Raw genomic sequence first — 21,399 nt, forward strand, 5'->3', positions numbered from 1 at the left:
CTGCTTTTTTACCTTCAAAGACTTGTCCTTCCTCTCTCCCCCTCTTCTGTTCTTCCTTGCCTTCCCCATATATCTCTCCTGCCTTCGCTCCCTCTTTCTTTCCCTTAACTCACCTCTTAACTCCCATCATTTTCTTTACGTGTCCTTTCCCCTCCCTTGTCTTCATCCCTATCGTCCCGCCATCTTCCTCTCCCTCTCCTCCCTATCTGTCCTGTTCGTCTGCAATAATCCAGCCCAGGGAGCATTTCAAGTGTGTTTAGAGTAGCTGAGTCATCACTGCTTTTGTGCAGTGATTTGTTAATGTAGGGCAGCTGATAGTGGTTTGGATGTCCTGTGTTGCAGGTGGCCCAAGCATCCTTTATTTGTGTGTGCATGTACAAGTACATGTCTGTCTGTATGTGTGATGTCTGACTGTATTGAATACAGCTCTGATGGGTATAAACACTTTTTCCCTATCATCAGTGTGCGTGCAGATAGGAGTGACATCCTCCAACAACAAGACACGCACTTGGCCTTTACTTTGCTGTCAGTGAGGCTTCATTCAACAGAAACTAATAACAGGCCAAGGTCACAAAGGAGCTCTTCCTCTGAACCTTTGGTGCACACACACACACACGCACACACACGCACACACACACACACACACACACACACACACACACACACACACACACACACACACACACACACACACACACACACACACACACACCACATTCCCTACCCTAACCACGTAGCCCTACCCCATGACCTTACTGTAACAAGAGACCTTTACTTTATGAATCTAAAACAGCCATCAAAATCTGATAACATGTCTTGGAATGTTTTTCTCCATCTGCAAACTTCTAATTGTTCCCTTGTAATCATCCTATCTTTGTTTGAGCTCATCCCTAGCATTGACACCAGCGTGACCCCCTTCCTGGATAAGGAAATCCAGCCAATCAGAGCTTGTGTTTCATCATACTGTACAGCCCTTCATCCCTCTATCCTTTCGTTCCCGCATTGCAGCTAAAATAGCTCATCCTGAAACCATTAGACCAAATTGCTAAATGGTTCAAATGTGCAACCACTTAAGGCTATGTCTTTAAGAGGAGTAATCTTCAATCTACTGTGGCCAGCAACAAGAGGATGAGGTGGATAGTGGGACTGGGAACTGAGAGGGATCCACAGAGACAGGAACTGAGAAAAGAGACAGGAGTGCAAGCTAAGAGATATTAGCTATTTCATATAAAATTACAAAATCACATTCATTGAAATGTGAGAGGCTGACACATTGATTGTAACTAAGGTTAATAGAGAGCAAAAACACTCATGCATAATACTTACCCAGACAATTCTGTGTAAATAGTCTACAAGTAGATGGAAGTACATGTACATAATGATTTCAGATGAGGACTTACACATCTGGGATAAGTGATACATTACAGTTGCTCATCTTATCATCTGACCAGAAACTGTATAATACAAAGACATACTAACAGTTAGACACCTGTGGAGAATGATACTTGCACAGTGACCATCTGCACTAGCAGAGTGAAACACTGATCCACTGGGAAAGGTGCTGCTGAGTTTCCTCTGTGAAAAAATCAGTTTGTTAAAACCATAATCATTTACCTTCACTGAATTCCACTTCTTGTAAGAAACTTCTGATTCCCTCAATGGATCCTGAATGTTTTTACAAGAACTATTGGCTGAAATTTGGTGTTGTGTAGATTACCAGGAGAAAATCCTCTGGTGTGCAGAAAATGTTTTTTCTCCTCATTTCTGGCAGTAGCAACATTGTTTTCTTTGGAATAAATATAAGAACCCAGAAGCTAACATGAGCAGTAATCAGCTGAACATCCACAGAAAAACACATTTATATCCTGGCCATGTTCTTTATTGATCTCTGAGGAGCACAGTGCAATAATGCTTTATCAGTGACTGCTTATCCCCTAAACTGTTGCCAAAATTGAAAGAGTATTTAAAATGAACTCAGTTTCACTCATAGACCAAACAGGCACATAACTTGATGGAGACCAGGTGACTGGGTGACAGCTAGACTTGTAGACAGATAGATATAGTACATAGAAAGGCAGACGAAAGCAGGGCCTTCGATGCGTATTGCCACGCAGACACAGAGACTCTGCAGAGAGGTGGAAACGCTTGATAGTAATTGAAGACAGGATCTTGTCCTGTTTGCTCCCCAGAAAGCTGAGGGTTGAGAAGACAGTTGAAGTGGATGACTGGAGAAGGCCATCTGGTCAGTTTGTAGATGAGGACAGAGAATAGGACAGGGCAACTGTAGACGGCAGAATATTTGGGAGAAATGGAAGGGAAAACATAATCAGCAAGTGATATAAGACCAAGGAAAGAGAAAAGAAGAGAAAAGGGAAGCCACCATGAATTAAATGTACCTCTGTCAGCTGGACACAACAAAATACAGCATGTAGGCTTCTGAAACAAACATAAAACAACACAAATGACACACCAAAAAGAGATGAATTGATTAGTCCCAGCTTTTTGTTTTTAGTGTCAACTTTTTTGTTTGCCATCAAATTATACCCACTGTCAGCACTGTCTAATGGCAAAAACAAAACCATCACATAGTAAAACACCATTTCATTTTCATGTAACCAGAGCCCAGCTCTTGTGCAGAAGTAATAACCAATATGTCATTTGTATGGGTCATAATGTATTGACGTTTAACAAACATTTTAGAAATCTCCATAGCCACTGTTGAACTGTTCTTGCAATTGTACCGGATCTGTTTTGGGAATCCACATCAATTGCAGCTGTATACAGCTGTATGGAGCTTCCAAAGTGACCCAGAGAAAAAAACAAAATGGAGAAGAATGGAAGCTTCCTGTTTTCAAAGAGTGAAAGATTTGAAGTTTTTAATACAATCAAATAAACTGAAGTGCACATAATGTCAAAACAAGAATGCCTGTAAAGTAACATGCAAACAGACAGGGAGTGCATTTCAAGCATTTCAGGTTTCATTTTATTAACTTAATTTATAACAATTATAACAATTTTTTTTCTTTACTTTGGAACTTTAGCAGTTTTGTAGGACTCACTGAGATGAACGTATACATCTTGTTTCTGAGTAGAAGTATTTATTTTTCCTTTTGACGATAAATACCAGAGGAGACATATTGTGCTATTTATCACAGACCACTTAGTGTCAAAGTGTTGACAGGACATTTATTTTGAAACCCCTCAAATCTTTAAAAAGTGGTACAAAATGTTATTTAGGGTCTTTCTGGTCAAAGTGGACAGTGATAGTTTTATAAATCTATAGAGGACACACGGCCAAAACTATTTTCACATGAAAAAAAACAAAATGGTTCACAATCTGTCAATGAATCAAACATTAAATGGTGGTTACATTATGTATATGTGTGCTCATGTGCATGGTTGACAATATGTGGCCTTGAAACTATGTGTGTTGCATTTTAGGCATAATGATGCTCATTTTTACGTCTTGTGGTGCACCTCTTGCTTTTGTCTCTTTAGTCTCTGGTGGTTGTAGAGCTAAATCCTGGCCCTTGTTTGTCTCTCATCAATCTGACAGATGCTTGTATTTGCGGAAAGTGTCAGCATTTGAAAGAGAGCCAACACCAAGGCTTCCATCAGTTCTTCCAGATAGCCTCCTCTTGAATGTCCTCTTCTGGCTCCAGCCTTGATTCACCTCCATCAACACTACAAAAGCATTATAGGTTGGCACATCTAGGATGATGGAAAACAACACCAGGGGCCATCATGCAGTCATTCTTTTACACGAGTATGTGCCAGTAACATGCAACATTTAATCAATAAAATATTGAATACATGGAAGTGATATTTCATGTCTGACATAGTAACATGTGAAACATTATGTCTGTTGAAATATTACCATGGTCAGTTTTTCCATAGCAGCTCTTGGCCAAAGGGCATATGAAGTAAAGAAATTATCACATGTGGTGGTGTGCCTCTGGAGGCTTGTTGTCATGTCCAAGACTACACTCTTGGCCTGATTCTTTTCTGGAGCTCCACCAGCAGGTTTGCTACTATACGGCTGCATGTTCCAGGCGTAGTGACCTTTGAAAGGGACCAGACATTCATTCACCGTAACGTCTGGACTGGGATTATAGATGGCAGTTATAGATGGCGCTCCACCCACTTCTTCCAGAACTCTGGGCTTACAGCAAGCTGGTCTTTGACATCATCCGGTATCTCTAATGGCAAAACATCCACAACATATAAACTGTGTACTTGGTGGCACGAAAAAATGCCTGACCAGGCCATTAACTAGAGGTTGATTCATTTCTGTATCTGTACACACCAGACAGAATCGGCAGACCCACAATGTCTGTTTGGTGTACCTCCTTTCAGAGTTTTTGAACACCCATCTTCTCTCCAAATTTGATATATGAAGGACTATGGTTTCAATTGGTTCTGTCAAGAACACTTCAAAGTAGGATTTGATGTCATCAATTCGGCATATGGCGAACCTTGTTGGCTTTGGGGTCTTCCTGAAATATTCTCAGTTGACTATCTGCCTCCCTCTCAAAAAACCAGGACAAAACAAACTTTTTCACTTCTTCTATTAATCCATCTTCACTGTCATTTTCCTCCTGTCTCTGCTCCCCACTGGTGTCATGATCAAAGGTCTGACCATTGTGGTGCCACAGAATATACTGTTATCCAAAGGAGGCTTAATATACCAGAGCTGGGAGGAGCTCTATGTGATTGCGACTGTTTGCGAGAATGACAGTATAACCATAACCTATATGGGTATAATAAGGTATAATATTTAGTTTGAAGGTGTGTTCTCATGGGGGGTTGCAGTGTCACCCATTCATTTCCTGTGGCTGATCATTTTTGGTCATGAACACCACAGATGGCCAAAAAAGAACCAAAATTTAAACCTTATGCCATTTAGATGAAATGAACTAAATCTTTCAAACACAATATTTGTAAATTGGTCAACATAAGAGGATGGCCAGTCTTCTTCAAGTTGTTATTATTTGGATGAAGACAGATCTACATCATTTATTTATTTGACAAAGTATTTCCTGTGCTTTTTATTGCATAACTTCTTTATTGACATATTAGCCTCAAGAGTATAAGAAACATTCATGCAATATCAAGTAAACTTCAAATTTTGCCATTTGCAATAAGCCTTTCTCTGTGTTACAATGTAAATCATACAACTTTCCTTGGAAGGAACCCCTGCTAATGACAGACATTAAATTGCTTGACTCCCTCCCTCCTCATGACAAACTAAAAGAACTCAGCTTGAACTGTAGAGAAAGCCCATGAGTCAGCTGAATGATAGCAGTGATAAGGAGTTTTCAAGGTAACTATGCAAAACTGAAACTGTCTGTGGGAAAGCAGCAGCAGAAGCAGAAGTCTGTTTATTTTAATGAGCTCAGAAGTGTCTCTCCTGTTCCCCTTACATTACACTGGGGCTCATTTAAAGTTCACACAGTACACTGTAGGTCCATGATGGATACGGTAATGATACATTAATGCAATCAGGACCAGGTCTGTTTCGTCTCATTAAGAAGACTAGCTATCTTGCTGACAAGGGCCAGGTCACATTTGGTCCTGACTTTAAGCATTTTCCTTTGGTGTGATTTGAAGCGAGCAAGACAGAAAAAGAGTGTATTTCTGTGGGCATATCAGAGAAATACTTTAGGGAGAAAGAGGACAGGGAGAGAGATAACAGCTGGAATACTCCAAATCAGGGGCTGCTTGGGTTTCAGTAGGGGCAAATGCAGCAATTGTGCAGTATCTGGTTGTCTTTTCAACACCATGAGAGGTCATCTGGATTTAAGAAGTCTAGGAATCAACTAGAAGGGGGATATGTATGGCTATAGAGCCTCTTATCAACATCTGGAGCTTGACAAAGCTGCTGTTCTGCTGCTTTAAACCCCTCATCTGGCCTCACTACTGGTTTAGAGTACATACTAGGGATGTGCATAAGTCCATTTTCCCATGGTCAAATATGTAATTTGTGGTTTGTTTCATGCAATTTATTATTGTTGGATTTGTTCCATATGTACTACAACTGAATCACATAATAGACAAATTGTGTTGGGTTTATTTACACCTTCAGAGGGACTTGTTAAAGTCAGAAATTGACCTTTGTTTGGCTCAGCCTGAAATATAGCTTAGTACTTGTGAAATCACCCCAAATCAAACATGTATCTTCAAATACAACATGTGCACATTAGCACAGTGACATGCCCACCCATACATACAGTAGGCCTATACTGGGAAAGTGTTGCTACTGTTGAGTCAAGCACCACCCAAAGCTGTACAGACAACAGATCTGCATGGTCAGTGTTGTTGTCTGGATTTGAACATTAGCCTGGGAAATGTGTCAAGTCCAGAGCTAACAACCATGAGTCAACAAACCCAGCAGATGGGATGGAAGGAGCCTCATCCCTGATGGGAATGGAGATAGATCTCTCTGTGGATGAGATACAGCTTTGTGTTCACTACATCCATAACCATCCAGTATACATGTTGACATGCACACATTCTGGACTGTATATACACATGTGCATGATGTTTATTGGCCTGTGTACAGCACATATATGTACATTCACTAAACACTTTATTGGGAAACACCTGTACACCTGCTTATTCATGCAATTATCCAATCAGCAGCAGTACAATGCATGGAATCCTGCAGATACAGGTCAGAAGCTTCAGTTAATCTTCGCAGCAAACATCAGAATGGGGAAAAATGTGATCTCAGTGACTCTGACAGTGACAGGGTAGTTGGTGCCAGACAGGCTGGTTTGAGTGTCTCTGAGACTACTGAACTCTTGGAAGTTTAACACACAACAATCTCTAGAGCTTTTAAGAATAGTTCTTAGAATAGTTAAAAAAATACAGAAATAAAAAGTGCTCCAGTAAGCTGCAGTTCTGCAAAAACGCCTTGTTGATGAGGCCTGTCAGAGGATAATGGCCAGAATCCCCACAATTTACCATCTGCTACTGGCTACTTCCAGCATGATACCACACCATGTTACAAAGCAAATGTCTCTGTGTTCATGATAATGAGTTCAGTGAACTTCAGTGGCCTCCCCAGTCACCAGATCTGAATCCAGTAGAACACCTTTGGGATGTGGTAGAATGGGAGATTGGCAGCATGAATGTGCAGCTGAGAAATCTGCAGAAATGATGTGATGCAATCATGTGAACATGGAGCAGAAGCTCAAAAGAATGTTTCCAACATCTTGTGGAAATCATGGCACAAAGAACTGAGGCTGTTTTGAAAGCAAAGGGAGGCTCTACCAAATGTTAGTATAGTGTTCCTGATAAAGTGTTCAGTGAGTGAACACACACAGTTTTAAATTATGTACTGGATGTATGTGTATCTACGTGGACCTTTCAGACATGTGTTTGATTTAGATACATGTGCTAACCCTGCTTATCCAGACTATAGTGTATGTGATATATCCGGTTCACAGCACTTTGCATGTATGGAGACTTACTGTAGTCGTCCCATAAATCATACAGATCCACAGCCAAATACTAAGGCCTACTCCCTTATCATGTTGATTAGAAAATGACCAAAAAAACTTTCTCATCATCCACTATTTTATATGTTCTGTCTGCTTAAGTACTGTATATCTGTCTGACGTTTCTGTATTTCTCTGTTTTTCTTCCTCTCTTTGATTCTGTCTTTCACTGTATTTTTTGCCATTTCTCTGCTTCTGTCACTCCATCTTTATCTGTCTGGATTTTACTGACTCCCTAACAGGCTGAATCCCTCTCCAGCTTTCCTCCTGCCTTTTACTGTTACTGTACCCACAGCCATAGTCAACCTTTATGAGGTGGGTCTAGACTGTCAGCTGCAGGCTACTGCAGTTGGGCCATGTTGAAAGACACACTTACGCATATACGCTTATATTCTCTTAAAAGCACACACACATGCACAGACACACATATACACTGGCTTCCAATACAGATGGTCGTATGGGCCCAGAGTGAGAGCAGGCTTTCACTCCAGACCAGGGTCTGTTTCCAGTCAAACCTGCTCGTGTCCTTCCTGAGCCTCTGGGCCCCAGTGTTGCAGCATTGCCCCCAGGCTGCTGGGTTTCAGCAAGGCAGGGGAACAGTAGTACACTGAATATGTGTCAGAGAGTGGTGTGTGTTTGAGAGAAGTTATACAGCTTTGTGAATCAGTGTCCATTCACAGTTATACACAAGTAAACAAATGGATACAAATAGACATGTGCATAAAGAAGCATGTAAATACTCCTATCATACACACTCACACACATAACATATACTGCACACTGTTCATTGCACCCACCCACACACAGCTGAGTCCATTTTCAGTGGTGTCATCAGATCCAGCTCTCTCTCTCTCTCTCTCTCTCTCTCTCTCTCTCTCTCTCTGTCTCTCTCTCTGTCTCTCTCTCTCTCTCTCTCTCTGTCTCTGTCTCTGTCTCTGTCTCTGTCTCTGTCTCTCTCACACTCTCACATACACACACACACAGAGTTACAGACACTCACACCGACACACACACCAGTAGAACACCTGTCGGGCTGCATGGCTCGCTCCAGGACACCTTTGAGTCATGAGCTCATCGGAAAAGCAATTAAAGGCAGCGTAGGCCCCGCACGCTGGCGTAATGTTTTGTTTTGCTACTTGGCTTCGAAATTAACCAAACCTGTCAGAAGTCATCTGGCTGACGCGGGCTGGGCTATATTTATTTATTTTCTGTTGGAGAAGCTGGACGCAGGGTCCCAGCACTGCCTCACGTCCAACAATGAAGTGATTCTGCGGGGGCGATTAGCTGGCTAGGATATGAATCCTCCCCCCTCTGTCTATCTGGGGGGTGGGTGGTGAGCACCTCCCACCTCTCTTTGCCTGTCTGTTACTCTGATGGTGGGGTCACAGCCCTGTTGTTGAGAGGTTGTGCCCTCTGTAACCCCAATCAGGGCTTTGGTCTCCACTGTGGGACTTGATTTTGAACTTGCACTGACCTAACCACTCCCAGTTTATTGAATTTCATGCTTGCAGTGACTGAACAAAAGCAGATTTTGCATTAAAAAATGTCAATGTATAAACCATGTAACCTGATAAATAGACAATAAGAAGACAGAAAGATGTGTGGGCAGAAGAATGTAGACAGGGCTTCAAGGTTAGATGCCTGTCTCGTCTAATGCTCTACTATAGCCTGAGGACAGATGTCAGACAGCCTTAAAACAACACCAGCAGCTCCATGCCTTCTTTTAACTCTACTAGTCTCCACTGAAGAAAAAATAACACCTTTGGCATTAATAGGTCCACTCTGGGTGAGTCAAGGTAAGTGTGTCTTCACAAATGCCTGCACGTACATACTGTGGTTGTGTATATTTTCAGAGTCTAGGCCACTGAGCAGTTTTCTGATGTTTTCTTGAGGAATCATTTAGGAAGTAAGAAAAACACCTTTGTTATCATTGTCATCACTTTCTGTAATTACCCATATGCCGTGCTGTTAGAGCAGAGAAAAACAACAGTTAACCTGCTGCTGAGGTCGCCCTCTAAGCATGCCAGGCCGTTTCATGGTGCTGCATGCTTCAAAGGAGGTGTCACTCTTGGCAGTTATGTCAACATTATGATGAAACAAGAACACACAGTGTGGATGGTAAAGCCTTGGTCTTCAAAGCCTCAAAAGCCAGGTCAACACATATTTTGTTTCTGTGTCACTGTCAGACTGGCAAAGAGAGAGGGAAGAAAGGTTGTTTGCTCTGTTAATCTCAGAAAGAGAGCTTTTTGAGTGGTGTTGTGAGGTATCAACATAGTCATGGCTGTCATTGGAAGCGGCCAGACAGACACGACACAGAGCCACAATAAGATGAGAGCTGCTGGTATGCTGCATTTTACTTCAGCTTACTTAGTTATTTAAGAACCAACTTACCAGACTGTTTTGTTGTCTTTTATGGGTATGGTCACTTTGCATAGAAATGCAGTTTCTGACATCCTAAGACGAAATTGGGTGCAATTTTTTTTCCCCCAGAAAGTGAATATGTTTTATTTTCTTTCCAACTGTTCCACCTAAAGTTTAGAATGAAAAAAGCAAGCTGGTGGCAGTATGTGTTAGTGTGCCTTAAAGCTGTATTGGCTTTAATACATATTAATGCTGTGCAAAAACCACAGCTTAGCTGCTCTGGTTGAGAGAGTTATCAGCAATTAAGCATTTTATATCTTTTTATTTGCTCATTTATCTCTGTAATAATTGAACAATTGTTTATTAAGCAATCCTTCTACTAAGTTACATGATTTATTGCGCTATGACTCATTTCTGCAGAATGTGGTTTTTCATGCTCAGTGCATCCCATAGACCACAATTTAGGGTCAATTTATTGAATACATCTTCACAACATCTTCACTACTCAGCCCATTCCCAGACTTTTGGGTCCTATACTGTTCATGCTGTTCTGGGCTATGATGAAACCACTTGAAGTCAGGCCCCAGCACTACAGCCACAGCCAGAGCCTATTAAGCAGCCACATTGTGGTATAAGAGTTCAAGCCACAGGGCTGAGGTTATGATTCCTCGTCAGGAGGAAAGGGAGAGAGGTGGATGTAGACTAAGTACAAGGCTGTTGTTAGGGAGAAAAAGAGGTTTGTAGGGATTTTAGAGAAAAAAGTGAAGAGGCAGGAGGATGGAAGTGATGGAAAGTAAAGAAAGTAGAAAGATAGATGAAGCAATAGAGAAAGAACTGTGAGTCAGTTTGACCTGATCCAATGAGAAAGTTTCCCCAGAGAACGTTGTCTAGAACATATTCTGTACTAGTAATAAACCATGAGAATTAAAGTGCACCTAGTGAATAATGATCAGACACCAGTACTGATACATGTATGCACTATATAATGTCACTACAGACTTCACACCTTACGTACACACATATATTTTACAGTACTGACACAGACACATTTCTCATTGCCCACGCTCTCAGTCATACACATTTACAGCAAACACACACACACACACACACACACACACACACACAAGCTCACAGGCCACAAATCACTGAACATTGTAAAAGTGGAGCAAATTGGAGCCGTTTTAGTTGCATTGTTCACAGGGAATAATGGAAGAGCGAGTAATTCCTGCCAAGCTAGAGAGCTGGTGTAAGAAAAATATGTGTGTCTCTGTAAGTGTGCTTCACGGGAGAGTTTATAATTGTGCTTTGTCAATGCTTGAGAGACACTTAAATGTTAGGCAAAGCAACAAGCAAATTGAGCTTTGTCGGAGGTGAAATGCACACAGACATTTACACATTCACACTTACACACATACACGCTCGGCTTTGCCTCAGGGCCTGAAACAGAAGACTGGGTTCTTGTCCAAAGCTCCATTAAACTGCTGAAAGTCCTTCTAGAGCTGAAACATCCTCCTATCGTCATGCTGGGACATTCCACGGCACGCCAAAGACCCTGCACTAATCCTGCCGGCATGGGAATCATTATTGATAGGATCCTAATGCATTACCTCAGGGCCCTCTTATTGTTGGTAAAGATTATTATTTAAGAGTAAACCAAAACCCAGAGAAAGTCTTGAGTTTCATAGAAATTTATCAAAAGAAAATGTTATTCTTGGCTTAGTGTGATACCACTTTGAACAGAGCACTTGAAACAAACAGTGCTCCTTGCTGCTCTCCAACAAGCAGGCTTGATGCCCATGAGCAGGTCATTAGGACACAGTGTAAACTGTGCAGGAGAGGAAGAACCTGACACTCAATCTGACCAGATTTGCCTTAAGTCATTTTCGCTCAGTGATTATTACCTTACATTGATTTCAGTGATCCATATAGATGTCCTTCCTACTTTACAGAAATAATTGCAGCAGGAGCATTGGAACATTTTTGTCTGTGCGAGTTCACATAGTTTCCACTTCAGTCAGTAATTCTGAGTATCTCTTGATCTGGATCCTATTGAATTAGTTGTGTTGATCAAACAATTGGTCTGTGTTTGTGAACAGTAATTTAGATTTTTTTAAAGGCAAGACAGATGTACAGTATATCCTTTCCTAATTGTTTTTTTCCTCATTTTTTATCATGGCTTTGATTTTCTTTGTCTTCAGAGTTGTGCAATTAAATCTCAGATTTCTTTCTTTTTCTATGTGTGTTTGTGTTGTCCAGGTGCAGTCCTGCTGGTCAGTGTTCAGGGCATCGCCGTTAACATGGATCCAGTCTTCTGCACATGGTTGCTGTATCAACCTCACAGAGGGAGCAGCAGGCAACAGCAACAGGTACATGATCCTCTCTCATGTTCTCAGACAAGATTTGTTTGCTTCTTCTTTTCCTGGCCCTTTGTATGATTGTCAACGACAGCATTGTTTCTAGGGTTGGGGGGGCTGTTGGCTTTGTCTGAAGCTGCAAAGTTGCTAGTGTTCTCCCTGCCATCAACAGCAGAGCTCCTAACATCCTCGCCACTGTCTCCAGGTTGCAAGCTTTTTTATTGCACTTAACTGAAAAAGATGTCAACCTGTGTCTATTCTGCCTGGCTCAACAACATATTAAATTAATTTTTTTTTGTGTGATTTTGTGGGTGAGTTTGGAGGGCTGCCCCCCCAAAAAAAAGCAATGGTAAGGGAAACACTGGCATCTGAAGCAAATGTAAATGCCTGTAATTCTGCCTCCCTCCCTCTGCCTTGCCTCCTTTTTCCCAGCTACCTTTTTCCATGTGCTTTGCTCCCTGTCTTCCATCCAGTCTCTCTCTATTTATTTGACAGGGGTCATGGTGATGGTTATGGACACTGAATGCTCTGTGCCCACACTACACACACTCCATCACACACACACAGCAGATATGCTCAGCCTGATTGCCTTGGATATAGCACAGGTTCCCCCCATAAAGGCATATAAATATATATTTTACTTGAAAGCATCATATTGTAATACTTTTATTGTTTTATTTTTTCAGAAAGTTGTTCTATTTTATGGCTCCTGCAGTTTGCAAGGGCTGTTGGCATGCATGTGTGTGAGAGACAAAGAGAGAAGGAGTTAATTGCACCAACTCCTCACTCTGGAGGTTATTGCTGTGTGGGGTTAAACACATGTTATGAGTTGAACTGCAGCCAGTATGAAGGATACACAACATTGGCTGCTGTGTGTCTGGACATGCTACAGCAAATGCGTGGGTGTGTGTGCCTATGTTCATGGATTTGTTTCTGTAAGGCCATATACCTCAGCTGCCTGTCAAGGCCTTCTCAAGGTCTGGCTGCCTAGACAAGGCTTTCAGCTGAAGGCCATTCAACTGCCTGTGAAGGACAGAGGAGAGGACACTGACTAGTTAGGGTCAGGATGGCAGGAAATGATGAAAGGAGGTACTCGAAGCTGAAAACAAGAGAAAGAAAGGGACAATTAGTGGTATGCACAAGGGGAGTATGTAAGATATGATAGCACAAAGATAATGAAAAGAGAAGTAGGAAAAAGCATAAGAAAAGTTGACAGGAGGAAGAGAAGACGAGAAGAAAGTATCAAAGAAAAAAAATGGAGTCACAAACAACAAAGAGGGCATGATTATGGAACTCAGAGTAGACAACGTATGAGACAGTATTGAGAAGGTGTGGAAAAAGGACAGGGAGGTTGAATTAACAGTAAACTAAAACTACCAGAGCGAGCAGGAAACAGGAGAAATAAGAGAAATAGAGGGGAAGCTCATTATGAAGAGAAACAGAATGAGAGGAAGGTTGAAAACCAAATAGGCATTTGCCTTGGCTACCCCCCTAGGATGTGTGGAAGAAGGAGTTAGCTCATATTATGTCATCCAACAGGTATGAGCGATGATCATTGGGTAAGGTACCTGCTTTAAGCACCCAGTATTAAATGTGGCCAAGCACATATTTTCCACGAATTGTGCAAACTGAATTATATAACTTTTTCAACCATTTTGCATTTTTCCCTTGACACATGAACCATAAAAATGATCATATGGATTGTGCATATAGTATTTAGTAGACATTCATACTCTCTATATGAGTGTTTCAGGGCTTTGTTTTGTTTTGTTTTGTTTTGTTTTGTTTTGTTTTGTTTTGGTTTGGTTTGGTTTGGTTTGGTTTGGTTTGGTTTGGTTTGGTTTGTTTTTCCCAAACATTCATTTGTTGGAAATGTATTTCTAACTAAAATGTGTTTTATACATTCTCAGATCTTCCACAGACCTAAATATGATTTTCAAGTCAAACTAGATTTTGGACAACTACCCTGCTGGCCAATAGTATTTTATTCACCCTATGTTAAGTTGCAAGAACCTAAGAAGGATTTGGCCTCATACCTCAGTCAGTAGCTTCAAATACTAATGTAATTTGGGGGCCCATTTTTAATGTTACCACAAGCAGCATTTGGGTCCTGACCCAGTCATTGAAAAACAACAGTGTGTTTGTGTGTGTGTGTGTGTGTGTGTGTGTTTGTGTGAGTGTGAGTGTGAGTGTGAGTGTGAGTGTGAGTGTGTGTGTGTGTGTGTTTACACAGGCTGCAGTACGTGGTTGGCCTGCGGCCTTGTGCAGCTGCATCATAGCCTAGTGGTGCTGCTGGCTGATGCTAATGGGGTTTCCTTATTTCAGACCAATCTTCCAGTCTTCTGTCTTTCAGCAATGTGTGTGTGCGTGCGTGCGTGCGTGCGTGCGTGCGTGCGTGCGTGCATGCGTGCGTGTGTGTGTTTGCCTGCCAGCAGCATGGGAGACTGCTCAAAAAAACAGGGAGCTGTCACTAGTCCTTGTTGGTCTTGGATGCCTCTGTTGTGTTCCACTGCATCTTTCTTTTCTCCCTTTTCTCTCTGCCTGTCTTTCTGTCTTACACTGCATTGTACATTGCATTGTGTTTCCTGATTAACCCAGATCTTTGAAGTCATCTGACGCTGTCTCTGGGTCATGGCCTTACTAACACAGAACAATGGTGGTAACATACATAGGACAGTCTTTTTTTCAAATTAAAAAAAAACTTTCCTCTTTTGTTTACACCTAATAACATGTTCATTTTGTTTAGGACTGAATAAAAGCATATTTAATGGAAATACATCCATGTGATTGCATGTTTCTTGCCCCATGGCCACATAGGTGCTCAGTCATGCTGTGATGTCATTGCAGAATCCAGGTCCAGTTTCTTTGGCCAAAAGGAGAGAGGACGAGGTGTCAGTAGGGAGCACACCATTGGTCAAACAGCCCTCCAATCAGGCCTCAGACTATGCCAGCAGCCCAGTCAAAACAAAGACAGTCACAGGTAGGTTTGCCAACCCCAACCCCTATCATAGATTGATTATTTAAGATATCACTGCGACATTGCACATCATACAATTACATGACATTACATTTGTGCAGCACACACAAAGGGAATAGTATTGGCCCCAAGTTCAGTAAAATATCTTCTCTGTGTTTTATATAAAGATGAATATACAGATGAAAAGTGCAGTGACATTTACTTCTCCCTTGACATTTGCAGTTTCTGCCACTGTTTGTATGTTTAACGATACGGTCTTTTAGTACTGGAATAACAACACTTTGCTGTATTTAACCTTGTTTCTATGCAATGATGCCATGTTACTATGTTGTTGCATAACACACAACAGCTTGCTGACAACTGAGTGAACCCGTTTCTCAGAGGACACCACATACCCAGGCATGTCCTCCTCTGTTTTTCCTCCTCTGGTAGCATTACTATGGCTCTATGGGCTCTGGATGCCCAGAATCAATGAGTGACTTGGCTGTGTGGAGCCTTCCTCTGTGCCAGTGTTCCACTCACCCCCACCCCCACCCTGTTCACAATGTTCTGTCCACCTACACATGTATGAAGCCGAAGAATATTATTTATATGTTAAAACACATATGTGCAGGCATGCACATCCAGGCAGACAGGTTTCACATGTGCATTCCTGTACATGTGACCCATGGACGCTCACACAGTCAGGTAGCATTGCTGTGGTCCTTCCTTAGAGCCTTTCCAGAATTTTCCAAGTCAGTGCTGTCTGTGAGTAGGAAATTCTGAACACTTTGGATGGAGATGAACAAATTGGAGAAACAGAGATGACAGAGATGAGGGAGGATAGATGCTGTACTGTAGCTTGTGAAGGATGTGACTGCTTGCTCAAGTATTAGGAACACACTTTGAGACACAACAGCAGGTTGTTGATTGTGGCATGACTGCATTCTCACACAATTTATCAAGTGTACAAATGTAGTGCAAAAAGCTCTTGTAATGGTATTTTCATCAGTGTGAGGATTCTGTTTAGTGGACCTCAGGGATATTATATTGTATCCACACGCATACACACACATACCCACACATACAGTACAGTAGATGTGTATTCTTAGACTCCTACCTGGGAGGATGGCTGGAGCAGTCAGTCTGTTTAGGAGCTGTCCATGACACAGCACAGAGCCTCGCTGACTGTAGAAATGGTTTTCATTTAATACTCATGGTTATTTATAAACCTAATAGTCCACCTCTGGTGTTCTTCTATAGATATTTAATGAATGTGATCCAGTGGAATGTCTTGGCTAGCGTCATTTCACTGAATTAGTCACACAGTTTAAAAAATGAATAAATAAATACATTAAAAGGCCTTCCCAGTCTCTGTTGTTTGACTCTCACAGTGTTTAGGCTCCAGGTCCTCTAAACACTTTAACGGTTGAACCGTTCTCTGCCAAAGCATCGCAGTGACGAGTCAGGGGAAATAAGCAAGTAGTTGTTTGTCTTTTTTTTTTTTTCCTCTTTTTTAAGTTCCTGGGAAATGTGTTCCCAACAGGAGTGATAATTCCCTGTTTTGGGTGAAGTCATCCTGTAGCTGTAAATAACATTGCATGTGTATGACGTTCCCCCATGTCAAGTGTTTTGATAGGAAAAATGCTCCTTTGACATTTCAGAGTCTAAAAAAAGGCCATTAGAGTTCTTTCCTTGCTTGCTTTAAAAGCTCACAGCTGAAAGGTCACGCCGCCTTTTCCTCCTGGTTTTCCCTCCGTTCCTTCTTTCATCCAATATGCACTAATGGCTTTTCCATACCACAGCATCTTTGCTTACTCACATCTCAGCAGTATATCCTCTCATTAGGGGTTGTCAGTAAATAGTCACCTTGGCTCCAACACTGCACACAGAGCTACATCAGGCTGTAGGCTGTCAGCAACACTCAACTGAGTACACTGACTATCAGTGTGCATGACCTCCTATCCACCAGCTGTCCATCTCTGTGACCAGTCTTCCATCTTGCTGTCTAACTTTTTGTTTTCCTGTTTGTGAAGCTGTTTTTCTGCTTGGCTAGCTGTCTGTTTGTCTTTCTGTTAAGATTGTGTTGAAGTCTTTTTTCTTTCTGAGTCATGCTGTTTGCATTTTTGTCATTCTGTCTACCACACAAGTGTTTGTAAATGACTGAAAACAAAGGTATAATGGATTTTAGAATTAATCAGTGACACAGATGTTCATACATTCACACACTGGCTTGAAATGTTAAGTGGACAGCACATCCGGCCTTAAACTGTGTGTATGAATGTTTAGTGTGAGACATATTTGTATATGGCATCTTATTGTTGGGCTGCATTAGTTAGTGAGAAACATATACTGAGTCAGACTCAAGCTCTTTCTTATCCAAATATTTCTCTTTGAAGTGAAAACAAGACATTGGTAACTAGGCACTGGTACCGTATTTTGTTAAAATCTAGTCCTCAGTGCTCCTACTCCGACTCTCCACACTGGATTAGAGCTTGTAAGTAAATGAATAGCATCTTCTCTGAAAATTACCGCAGTGTTACAGGAGTAGATGTAATGAAACGTTACAAATTGTTTCCGTGAGCAATCAGAATAAGAAAAGGCATTTAGCCCTTGTGGTTTTAATTATGGTGAAACAATAAGCCTCCCTGCAGTCACAGGATCTTGATAAACTACAGTTCAACACTACAGAGAAGCTTACAGCATAGCAGGTACTCTGTTCCTCCATCCTACTACTACAGTTTCACCTTATCCTTGTTACATAATAATGTATTCTTCCTGTAATTAACAATTATGTATGCAAAAAACTCTGTATGCAAAGACAATTTCATGTGATGGGCCATGAATGAAAAATAGCAACTCCTCAGCTCTTCCAGGGTTGTTGGAATGTGGTGATACTTGATACACTGAGATTCATAAATTGAAATTCTGTTCCAACTCATTTCTCTTAATAATCCATTGTTCTTGTGATGAATTGGGGGATGATTAATGTAATGTTAAATCTTCATATTCCCTAAGGTTGGCTGGCCATGGTAGGGTACATACTTAATATACAGATACTTGATATGTAGACTGATTTGTCCTGGTATTTAGTCACCCTTTGGGTAATAGTTGTGCAATGCAGAATTTTCTGGAAAGTTCTGTTTGCTGAGGCAGCTCAGGTAAAAATACACCCAAAAACAGAATTCCCATGTATTAACCCCATAATGGTACACAGTTTAACAAAAGTGTGAAACTTCAGAACTATGGTTTACCATGGTTGAAGGTCATGGGAATAACATACGTGGATTCTGTTGTTAGGGTGGATTTTCCCTCGTAAAGCCTTCCCCCCAGTCATTTCACAAGAAGAGCTGCTGACATCTAACATGTTATGATTAGAATTAGGCTCTCTAAAGATGATTTATTAATTGCTTTACCATGTGTGGCGCACCCTGCGAATAAGGAGCTGGTTGTTTAAACAGGAGTGAGATGATGGGAGCCCACTCTGGTTTAGCTGTTATGTTAAAAGAAAACACTGGCCAGGATCAGCTCCCCAGTCCAACATTGTTATTAGTGTATCATGTTTATCTGTGGTGTTAATAGTTTGTTGACTGTTAATTGGACATAAAAACTGCTTTTACTGTTCAGAAGAAGGCATTTCATCTCTAAAGCCATTTAGCCATGGCAAGTCATCTAATGGATTTCTTAAAATCTATTTGTAATTACTGCGTGTTTATCCCAGGACATTTGATCTAGCTATTAACTTTGGTTGACTCAATAAGCCCTAATGATTTACTGACGGGTAAAACTGATGTGAATGTAGTTGATAAATGACCATTGTGTCTTGAGGGGTCTTACTCTCCTTAGCTTTAACAGAGCAAGGTTTTCACGTAAAGTAATAATTGCCCTCAAAAATAAATTGTGTTGCTAAAAGAGATGAATTGAAAGGGTCCAGCTCATTTTCCCTTATTGGAGTGGGTACACAGAAAGACATTCTTTTATGGCGAGGTCAGCCCTATAAACATAGCTAGATTTCCAGACTTTTCAGACTGCTTTAGCGACTTTTTTTTTTGCTTGTTTGTTTTTTTTCTATTTTTCTTTTTTCAGAAAAGCACCTGGTGACAAATCTAGCAACTTTTTGGACAAACCTTAGCTCCTTCACCTGTACTGCCCTGCAAGCGTGAGGTCGAATTCTCCCTCCTCAGACACACATCTCTATGCTGACATGAATGAGCTTCTAACTTTCTCTCTGAGTGATCATTTTACCAGTAAATATAGCCAAAATCACAGCGTAGCCTTTTCTTTATCTTATGTTTGGTGATATCTTGGAAGTAAGTACTAGTTAACATGTAGTCTTAATGAGCCACATTTTGGTCACTATTTCAAACTGGTTTCCATTATCTGACAACAGAAACAGAAAACATGTAAATAAGCCCATCTTATATTGGTAATTCAGAATGCAAATAGCCTATGACATCACCCAGCTGCATTCAGTGGAAATAAAATGATTTAAATTCATTCATTTTTTTCCCCCATCAATCTGCACTCAATGCCTGATAATGACAAAGCAATGACACAGATTGAGCTCAGGTGTCTCCCATTTCTCTGGATCATCTTTGAAATTTTTGATTTGGAAAGACACACATCTGTCTATGTGGTCTCATTTTTTCTCAGTGTCAGGAAAAATCAAGCCCTCAATTGTAAGGAGGGCTTGTCAAGGCACAGATCTGGGGAAGGCTACAAAAAAATCCTGCAGCAATTAAGGTTCCCAAGAGCACAGTGGACTCCATAATTATTAAATGAAAGAATTTTGGAACAGCCAGGACTCTTCCTAAACCTTGCCGCCAAGCAATAATCAATCAGGGAAGAAGGGCCTTGGTGAGAGAGTTGACCAAAAGCCTGATGATCGCTCTGGCTGAGCTCCAAATATCCTGTGTAGAGATGGGAGACACTTCCATAAGGACAGCCATCACTGCAGCACTCCACTGATCTAGGCTTTATGGCAGAGTGGCCGGACAGAAGCTTCTCCTTAGTGAAACACCTGACAGCCCCTTGGAGTTTGAAAAAAAAAAAAAACACCTGAAGTGCTCTCAGACTGTTCTCTGGTCTGATGAAACCAAGATTTAAATGTTTGACCTAAATTTAAGCGTCATGTTTGGAGAAAACCAGGCACTGCTTATCAACTGCCGAAAACCGTCCCAATAATGAAGCATGGTGGTGGGGTGGTAGCATTATGCTATAGACTTGTTTTTCAGCAAATTGGACACGGGTCAGGGAAAGGGATAGCCTTAATGAAACCAAGGTCCAGAGCACTCAGGACCTCAGGCTGGGCTTACCTTCCAACAGGACAATGACCCCAAGCTCACAGCCAAGACAGCACAGGAGTGGCTTAGCGATAACTCTGTGAATGTCCTTGTTGTTCAGCCAGAGTCCTAACTTGAACCCAATCAAACATCTCTGGAGAGACCTGAAAATGGCTTTCCACCAACGGTCCCCATCCAACCTGTCAGAACTTGAGATGATCTGCAGAAAAGAAAATCCCCAAATCCAAGTAGACCTGATGCTGTAATCGCTGCCTGAATTCTTATGTCAATATGATGTTTCAGTTTCTCCTTTTAATAAATTTGCAAAAAAATTCTAAAATTCTTTTATATTTTCATGAGGGGGTAGTAAGTATATATTGATGGGTGAAGAACTGAATTTAAACTATTTTTGCTGCAACATAATAAAATGTGAAAAAAGTGAGGGGTCTGAATAGTGTACTAGGTTTTGACCTAGTCTTGTTTCTTTTGTTTTCTAGATCATCATCTGGCCCTTTCCTCAATAGTTTTGAAGTGCTTGTTTTAACGGGACAAATACTGTAAATGTCCACATATATGACAAGATCAGTGTTAGCTGCATGTTAATTGCCAACATATAATTTCTCAGGGGGGTTTGTAGTCACTGCAACAGACATTTTACTTTTCAGTCTTCAGTCATCTGTTTGGGTAAACAGAGGAGAGATTTGCTACTTGTTTGCCAGTTTGAGTCAAAATGTGTTTGAACTGCCTTTCACAGGGATGCACAGGGAATAAACACATTTGACTTGGTCAGGCTCAGTAGGGGCAGTGAGCCAAATGGGCTGCCTCTGGTGCTGCTGCTCAGTTGACCCTCGGAGGACGATGTCATGAGGTTCTTATAGGAACCACTACACTGGGATTTTGTCACAAATTAAGTAACCTTAATGTATAACTCGAAAATTTAGCAC

The 21,399-nt window shown here is 41.2% G+C and overlaps 1 protein-coding gene across 9 annotated transcripts in view; it reads left to right on the top strand.

Moving 5' to 3' along the window:
* Positions 1-21,399, top strand: part of LOC139612544 (intermembrane lipid transfer protein VPS13B-like) — a 325,396-nt gene that overhangs the window by 121,095 nt on the left and 182,902 nt on the right. For 8 of the 9 annotated variants that reach the window (XR_011686577.1, XR_011686578.1, XM_071468183.1 and 5 more), the window contains exons 20-21: positions 12,120-12,229; positions 15,065-15,197. Coding sequence is in view for 7 of the 9 variants with exons in the window: in XM_071468183.1 (XP_071324284.1) it covers positions 12,120-12,229; positions 15,065-15,197 (243 nt within the window). In the remaining 2 variants the exon portion in view is untranslated. Of the gene's footprint in view, positions 1-3,556; positions 4,797-12,119; positions 12,230-15,064; positions 15,198-21,399 lie in introns of those variants that run through there. The other variant, XM_071468187.1, reaches the window with a different exon arrangement.

The sequence above is a fragment of the Trachinotus anak genome, unplaced genomic scaffold (genome assembly GCF_046630095.1).
Source record: "Trachinotus anak isolate AG129_WGS33_773 ecotype Australia unplaced genomic scaffold, CSIRO_AGI_Tana_v1 ptg000032l, whole genome shotgun sequence".
NCBI classification, from domain to species: domain Eukaryota; kingdom Metazoa; phylum Chordata; class Actinopteri; order Carangiformes; family Carangidae; genus Trachinotus; species Trachinotus anak.